The sequence below is a fragment of the Lates calcarifer genome, linkage group LG13, assembly GCF_001640805.2.
Source record: "Lates calcarifer isolate ASB-BC8 linkage group LG13, TLL_Latcal_v3, whole genome shotgun sequence".
Taxonomy (NCBI): domain Eukaryota; kingdom Metazoa; phylum Chordata; class Actinopteri; family Centropomidae; genus Lates; species Lates calcarifer.
Genome location: NC_066845.1, coordinates 14713761 through 14722469, shown reverse-complemented (window position 1 = coordinate 14722469; position 8709 = coordinate 14713761). Strand labels below are relative to the sequence as shown.

General features: G+C 39.8%; 1 protein-coding gene across 1 annotated transcript; it reads left to right on the top strand.

Moving 5' to 3' along the window:
- The first annotated feature begins 773 nt into the window (after nt 1-773).
- On the top strand, nt 774-8133 carry arid5a (AT rich interactive domain 5A (MRF1-like)). The gene is made up of 7 exons (XM_018669742.2): nt 774-906; nt 2156-2226; nt 4584-4752; nt 4855-4907; nt 5655-5752; nt 5835-5994; nt 6081-8133. Exons 1-7 carry the CDS (start codon nt 786-788, stop codon nt 7317-7319), a joined length of 1911 nt encoding a protein of 636 aa, XP_018525258.1. The 5' UTR covers nt 774-785; the 3' UTR covers nt 7320-8133.
- Nucleotides 8134-8709: the final 576 nt, after the last annotated feature.

Sequence of the window (8709 nt, the reverse complement as noted above, 5' to 3'; positions counted from 1 at the left end):
TCAGTTGTTGAGGTGCACTGACAGTAAGTCCCTTACTTGAAAAAAAAAAATAAAAATCTTCAATACATTGTTCTAATAACCTAGACATCTGGGAAATGTTATTCTGACATTTAGACACCATTGGTTTTTATTTTGGGCATCAGTTGAATGTTTCTTTCACTTCCCTAAATTTTTGGTTTGGTTTTATTTGGTCAAAAGAGACAAACAAACAAACAAAAAACAATACATACATAGTATCATTAATGAGTATTTTATTTTTCTTATATTTTCCTATATATCTTGTTGCGTCTTATTTTTGTTTTTGTTTATTTTGTCAGTTTGTACTATACACACAATTAATTATGTGTTATATATTGAATGTATTATATGAAGGAAATATATATATATAATATATTTTTAGTGGTTATCTCTTGAATGCACTATTCATACACATTGTGGTAATATGTACAAAAATAGTGATGACATGCAACGTGTTGCTGCTAAACAGTGTGAAGATAAGACATCAACTTCATGTTTTCACAGAAATGACAACATAAACAACATAGTTCATCTGTGTAATATCATATTCTGTTGAAACTGGAGACAAAGTATCCAGATGTAGAATTTGATCCATTCTCAAACAAACAATTTAAACCCAGCTGTTGTGTTTTTTTTTTTCTTTCTGAAAGCCAGGAGACGAAACAGAGAGAGAAAAGACATTCTGAGACTTGAGTGAGAAAAAAAAAAAAGAGAAAAAAAAGCTGTCATCTCCCAGACTCATTTGCTGCGGTGCCATCAGTCAACCAATGAAACTGTCCTGTGGAGACACCTTCCTATTTCGAGGTGTGAAGTTGAAGAGGGCGCCGCATGAATTACTGTCACAAAACACAGTCAAGCCGGAGACTAGCAGACAGCTTCTGGAAATGGGTGAGAATTATTTATCTTTATTGAAACCAGATACTGTTCATATTTACTGTTTTTGTACTAAGTACAACAGGTTGAATACTGTATAGTTTTAGTTATTCTGAACTTTATGAATAGTAACATTTTCAATGACCTTGTTTATATCATATTTATCAAGTTTAGTTTTGCAAAAGTAAATTAGCGTATATTTCAGTAATTTGTGAAAGAAACAAAGTACTTTGCTATAGAAAACCGTAACGCCTTAGGAATGTATTATTAACATTCATCTTAAACATGTGCCCAGATTAATCTCTCACACTAATTTAACTGAGATTAATATCTGGTCAAAACACCATTTCAAATGCATGCTTTAATACATAAACACCCATTTACCTAAGTTACAAAGCATGTTTGAAGCAATTTATCAAAAGTATTTCTTTAAGAAATGAAATGGAGAAGTTAGAGGCTACTGAAAGCAGAATTAAAGGTTCAAGCCACAGCACAGGAAACAAGTGATCTCAAAAGAGAAGCATATTGGTTTTGCACACAAATGATATCAGTGTGGGTGGGTGGAGGGCTACGAGGTACTGAGCTGACTTTTTGTGAAGAATGACATTTCATCACATTTTCAGAATTATACTCCATTCCCAGGGCTTGTGTTTTTTTTTTGTTGTTTGTTTTTTTTTAAGAAAACATATGTTTTATTTACTTCATATAATACTTGGCAAATGCAATGTAAAAGCCACACCTCCACTCCAAAAATAAACAAATAAAATAAAAACACGCTTAAAAGCTTTAAGACCTGGAGATAACATGTACAATATTTTTCAATATATTATATTCCATTACTAACAGTAATATTATGGACACTGTTTTAAGTACTGTTGTTCAAGTGTTACAATATCATACAGTGCAGCATACAAGCGGTTATGTTCATGAGCAGGAAGTGGTTTTGCAACCTGTGGTTTTATATCAGACTCAGTAGACAATATGTTTGACAGATTTCTTTCTTTTTTTTTTTTTTTTCTGTGCTGATACATCACCTGATCATTGAACACATAATGAAATTAAAACCTTCCCAGAAGTGATAACAATCGGTGTTCACACTTTTTATGTAATCTACATTTTGATCTGTTCAGACAGTGTATTGCCACATATAATGTTTCTTGAAATGGAGAAGTGGTTGGCGTCTTGTTACTGTGTTCTCTGAATTCAAATTCACATAAATTACAGTGGTAAAATGCCTTGTCCCTGCAATGTGTCATGTTTGCAGCTCAAGAGGACCAGAGCGAGACGTCACAACAAACAGCAGCCAGTGACGAAGAGAAGGGGACAATGAACCAGGTACTAACCTCAGTCACCGCTGATAAAATGTCAGTTGGCCTTCTGGTAGCAAGCTGGGCAATTTCCATCAGTTACAGTTAATCAGTGACTACAGACATGACTACTCAGAATGAGTTACACGTCGTGTTTTCATTTCCCTTTTTTAGTGAATTTGAGATAGTGGCAATTTTTTTTTTTTTGAAGTGCTGGTGGTGTGTGCGTACAGTGTGTTTCATCTTGATGGCAGATTGTGAAATGAGTAACGAGGAATAAGTGATTCTGCTTTGTATTCTGACAGGGCCGTACGAAACGCACGCATAGGCCACCTCGCGCGCACACACAATATTTCATTGCACATACAGAAACTGCAGGAGGTCCTCGCACAGCCGCTGTTCTGGTAACTGAAGTGAGAGGTATAATATGAGAAAACACGAATTAGCTCACCAAATTTCCAAGACTGATGTTAGTTGAAAGCCTGGTGGTTTCTGTGGTGAATTCTGGCCTGCTGATAGCATCGATCCAGCACGCCACTCACAATCATTGTGAGAGTTGCATATCAACACATTGACATCAACATCACCCACACAGTTTTCCAAAAAAAAAAAAAAAAGAAAGAAAAAGAATTTCACCTGGTGGAAATCAACTGAACTTTTCACAATGATATTTGTTCTGTGGTGTAGAGTGAGAGCTGCAGCAAAAAAGGGGGGGCTACAGTATGTGGCTTAGAGTGCAGACGTTTCCTGTAGGCAACCATTGATGCATGAACCTGAAAGTTTTGTGAATCAGATGAATGTCAACCAGTGGCTGAAAGTAAAAAAAAAAGAAAAGAAAAGAAAAACGTAATGTGAATACTGGTGAATATCACACAAGATCTCATGCAATATTTTGCAATTTTGCCTACCATAGATATCACCGCTTACACAACTGTACAGAGATTGCAGAGATTGCTGTCCTGGAAATACAGGAAATTCAGATGAGGTTTGGGAAATCTAATCTCCTCTCACAAACAACACAAACAAAAATATCTGGCTCACTGAGGTTTTCTCTTAGGTGACACAGAATAACAGTGGAAAGTCAGAGGTGTCAGGCTGTTGACTGGGAACAGCAGTGTGGAGCCTCTGAACTGTGACTCAGTCGGGGCTATCTTGGTTAGAGGCCTGCACCTTCACTATTACTCACTCTAGAGGCCTACTTCTCGGAACCAGGAACCGCATAGAGGAACTTGATTCAATATGAAACCGCCTCGAGCTGTTTTGTTGTACAATGACTGCCACAGAAATAAAGCCGCTTCTACGTGCGGTGATTCAGAAGTAAAATATTGACATTGTCCATTGTGGTCTGTTTTGACAGCCAATCTATCGAAATTGATTGACGCAAAGCGGCAAAGTGAGATTTCGCATGTAAATATCTGGCACGAAATACCCGTAATCTTCGATTTCACTGCAATAACAGAAGTGACGATATCAGTCTGAGCCAGTGTTCACACAACAAGCACAATATTGTTGACAACTACTGTGTATTTATTCAGCACACTGTATACTGCACTCATCACAAAGATTTTCCAGCATGCACTTCTACCATTTTTTTTTTATATTCAAGTTTTAAAGGGACAATCCCAAAGTCAAACTTACCATATATCATCAGGATTAAAATACAGAAACAGTATCGTCTTCATCAACAGTTTCTCTTCTTATGTTTTGGTTGTTTTACACTTCTCTTCTTGAAATCTCTCTAACTGATGATTTTAATTCTGCATGCCTTCAGTGTTTCATTTCTGCTTTCTCACAAACCACAAATAGTGACATTGTCAATTTCTTACACCAGAATTCTGGGTAGTATGGGTTGTAACACTTAAGTTGATAAACCTAATTCAGTGGTATTTTAAGGTCCTCTTCGAAGTTACTGACACAAGTTCTGCAGAAATACAGCAAACATGCAACCATGCATGTTTTAGATACAAAAAAAGCAGTACTTTTTCCCAGTATTTGGCTTCTCAGCAATCACAGCTGGTATATGCTGTTTACAACACTTAATGTATAAATTTCTTCTTATTGCTCATGTTTGTTTTTCAAAGTGACATTTGTGATACCAGTGACTGACAACTCTAGACCAAAAACCCCACAAGTCTGCTGCTATCTCTCCAGACAGGATGTGCAGCGGTTATCTATTGAAAGTAGCGGTAAAACCCTACTCTGATTTTGATGTTTCATTTCAGCATTTGTGTCCCACGAGATGACTGAGTGTGTCATTTTCCCATATATGATAATAACCTTCAACTGTAAAACAGGTTTCCAGTGGACCGTGTCACATTTACAAGAGCTGCTCAATTTTTGACGCAGAGAAACGCACGCTTACGCATCTTCTCTCTGTGGCTCCAGGCTTCTCCCCCCATCATCGAGATTCACGACTCTACAACTGAATGTGAGGACGAGGCGAGGCCCAGCCTGGTACAGATGGAGGAGAAGGCTTTTGTATCCAGCCTGCACTCTTTCATGAAGGACAAAGGCTCGCCCATAGAAAGGATCCCACATCTGGGCTTCAAGCAGAGTGAGTTTATGTTCATTAGCACCGTGCTTGCTGTTAAATGAACATAATGTTCACATGGAACAAAAATATTTAGGTTTTCACTTTTGTTCTTTCCACTCTCAGTTAATCTCTGGAGGATCTACAAAGCTGTTGAGAAACGTGGGGGCTACGATTTAGTGAGTACAAGTTCTTTATTTGACTATTGCTCACAGTCATTTTGTCTGATGCAAAAGGCTTGAGTGTGTACTGGTTTCTCAGTGGAAAATGAGCGATAAGTCAGGTACTGCAACATGGTGGTTTTCTTCACCACACTGGGGGACATTTAGGTCTCTGAGCTCTCACTGCATCACCACCCAGGCAGCATTGCCTTTGATCATAAGACACTGCAAGACAAGTTCTGAGGGTGTAAACTCATATTGAAATGGCACTAGGGCAGAGCTTGGGTTCTAAAACAGAGATGACCCTCACCTCTGCCGCCACCGTATCCCTTGGTGGAAACACAACAATATAAGCCACCTACGTGCACACAAATTTAAAGATCAGTGTTCTCTCGGTACTGAAAACCAGATGACGTGGCATTTAAAGGGTAACCTGCCATAGCCTTTCCTTAAAAACAGTTTTAAAAGACAGACCTGAAAGTAGGCACAGTGGGGTCCAAGCACAGGATGTAATTTGGAACCAAAGGGCCACAGTCTTGCAGCAAATCAACTTCAGTACAATTTGAGCACAAAAAACAGCTGAAAAAACAAGATAATAATTCATCATGACCAGCAATTTCCTCATTTTTTGGCCCTCCAGTGGCCTTCAGGCACCAAGCAACCCTTTAGTTTGTGCTAGGGGAAGAGGCTATGAGCATTTTTGTTTTATGTATCATCGTGATCATACCTAAAAGGTGTCACTTGCTTCTCCATGTTAACCAACAGGTGACGGCACAACGTCTTTGGAAGAAAGTGTACGATGAGCTGGGAGGAAGTCCAGGTAGCACCAGCGCCGCCACTTGCACCCGCAGACACTATGAGAGGTGAGGGCGATTCTGTTTTCCAACTAACGCGTCAATTTAGTCTGCGTGCAGGATGATTTACGATCAGAAATTATTTCCTTAGACTCGTGCTGCCCTTTGAAAGACACATAAAAGGAGAGGAAGACAAACCTCTGCCACCCAGCAAACCACGGAAGCCGTATAAGAGAAACTTGGATGGAAAGGTCAACAAAGCTGATGTGAAGAGGAAAAGGACTGTGTCAGATAGAGAGATGGATTCTGAGGTAACATATCTTTGATGAAAAGTCTAAAAGTTAGAAAAGTTATGCTCCACTTTTTTTTTTTAAATATCATGTGTAATATTTTACAGATGCACACCCAGAGGAGTCCAGAGGCTGCCTGCCAAAGTGAAGCAGTGATGCATCCTCACTCCGCTCTCTGGGCGTCCTCCTCTGACAGACACCATCCAGACTGCTCTCAGCCAAACATAGTCCCCGTCTATGCCCACCTTCTCCCGGTCACCACGACCAACCCTTGGACTGCTCCCATCCCATCTGCTGCTGGAGAGGTCATCTCCCCTCTGGAGAAAAAAAAGCGAATGGCTCAGGCCAGCCTTAACTTGCCACCGAGTCCACAAAGTGAGGATAAAGAGAGGCCCTCCGTCATCCGCTGCTCCCAGTCTCCAGCCCGGGCTTCCTCCAGCCAGAACTGTAACTCTTCTGATGGATCCCCGCTCCCTCTATCTTCCTCCTCCTCCCGCAGCCCTTCCCCTGACTCTGTTTCATCCGACGAAGGCCCGGCAGGGAACGAAGATAAACCTGCATCAAGTTCAGAATTGAGCCAAAACTGTTCTAGTTCTGTTAAAAATACGTCCAGCTGCAGTGAGGATAAATCTGTGAGCTGCTCTCAGACATCCAAAGACCATGCAGGATCGAATAAAGACATTTCTCACGTCAGCTCCCAATCATTGACAGCTGACTCAATAAAAAGCCAAAATAAATACTCTGCCTGGAAGCCAATCCACAAAGGCACTAACAAATATTACACCCATCCTTTCCCCTCACCCTCCTCTTTCACTGAGAAATCTGACTGTGCTCCAATGTCTACCTCTAGTTTCACCAAAGTTGTGCCAAAATCTCTGCAGCTTCTGCGGCCCGCTCCCATTCGGCCAAATTATAAAGTCCACCAAAACAGGCTGGTGCACCAGGATGACCCTCTGACTTGCGCAAAGAAGCTGAACAATGTGGCCCCGTGGCTTTATCCGACAGAGAAGAGGGAGAAATCCAGGACAATGCTACAAAAGGTTCCCCCCGTTCAGCAGAGTCTGTCGCATTCTGCCGCCACCCTGCCAGTGTCATGCGTCCTGTCAAGCTACGACAAATCAGGGAGAGACTCTCGGCACCAGCCTCCTCTGCACCCCGTGTTTCTCCCCAACAGAATGAGACTACCTCAATCCCAGCTAATGTACCGTCATATACCAGTGGGTCCAGCTCACTCTGCTCTCTTTGGTTCTGCTGTTTACCCATACCCCTACTCCATTCCTCTGTTAAATCCCCAAACTGGATATACCCTACCTGCCATGAATCCCATTTATCCTCACAAGCTGTGATTTTTTTTTATATTTCTGCTCCAGACTTGTCACTTGTCAAAATTAAAAAAAAAAAAAAAAAAAAAAAAAAAAAAAAAAAGATAATCAAAGTTCAGCCATTGAGCTTGTTGGCTCACTTTTTTATTGCTCTGTGTAATTTGGTGAAGCCTTATGTGTTGGCACAAGTATGTAACACACATATTTAGGCACTGTGGCTTCACACACAGCCTAGTTCTGTTAGTTACTGTAATTAACTGACTGAGACCTTCTGTGGCCAATACCAAAGTAGACTGAGAGGAAATAAAGTCAGAGCAGTGATGGTTAGGGATATTTATAGGAACACACTGAAACTGGTTGAATTGCCCAAGCGCATCGAATGGGTGCTTTATTATTTTTAAACTCACAGCAGAACTCTGAGAGAGATTACACAGAAACATGCATGTGATATTAAACAACACATGGTGTTACACTAGTGTATCATGTAAATTTAAAGTCTTACAGTAATAAAAGTAGCATGTCTGTCATTCACCCACAATTTTTTTTGTAAATGTCACTTTACACAATTACATGTACAGAAAGAAATAGCCAAATCTGAATGACAAATCTGTATGAAGATGACAAATTCAGAATAGATTGCTCACACACATCCAGTTGTTTTTGAAAGCTATGAACTTTCTGTACTGTTCGTCATTGTACTGTATTGAATATGATACTGTATGAATACCATATCTGCTTTATATCAGTGTTTTTTTAAATATCACATGCAGATCTCATTCAAATGTATTTAAACAGAGAGTAAGTGAATGATCATGAATAAATAAAAATAATAAACAAAGTTTTTTTTTAAATGGTCCTTTGTTCTTAACTATATACATTTTGTCAAATTCATATATTAGTTGATTTTTTTATTTGTCTCCTAATTTGTGAATGAGTGACTAAAGGACTCCTAAGTAAATGAGGAGGTCATCTGTGAATAACAGAATAAATTTATGATATGATGGAAAATGCAAAGATGCAAAATGGGAGGGACTAGCCTGTATTTTGATGTTTCTCACTGTGCACATGCAAGCATGATTTTGCAAAGCTCTCTCTGCATGAATGCCAGCTGTGTTATTATGTCTGCTGATCTGCTTTACAAAGTGACTGCAGCTCTCCAAGTTGTGGTGCAACCTGGTTAGAACCACCCTGCAGGTCTGATTTAGTGCAGATAAGCCCAGAGGAAGCTGCTGTGAAAAGTGACACATTGAACGTCATTGCAGTACAATGGCAATACCACAGCGGATGCAAGATCATTACTGAAGAATTATGTGGCATGATTGATGAAGAAGGAAGAGAAGATCAGACAAATGAGATTCTGCTGTAAGGCACAGTGTGGTCTGAACCAGCTGGAACAAGCAAAGCAGATAATGGC

Excerpts from the sequence above, each read along its gene's own strand:
- arid5a (XM_018669742.2), top strand. The coding sequence starts at position 786 with ATGAAACTGTCCTGTGGAGACACCTTCCTATTTCGAGGTGTGAAGTTG. Across the intron at positions 4,753-4,854 it reads ACATCTGGGCTTCAAGCAGA|TTAATCTCTGGAGGATCTAC; the intron begins GTGAGTTTATGT and ends TTCCACTCTCAG. Across the intron at positions 4,908-5,654 it reads AACGTGGGGGCTACGATTTA|GTGACGGCACAACGTCTTTG; the intron begins GTGAGTACAAGT and ends GTTAACCAACAG.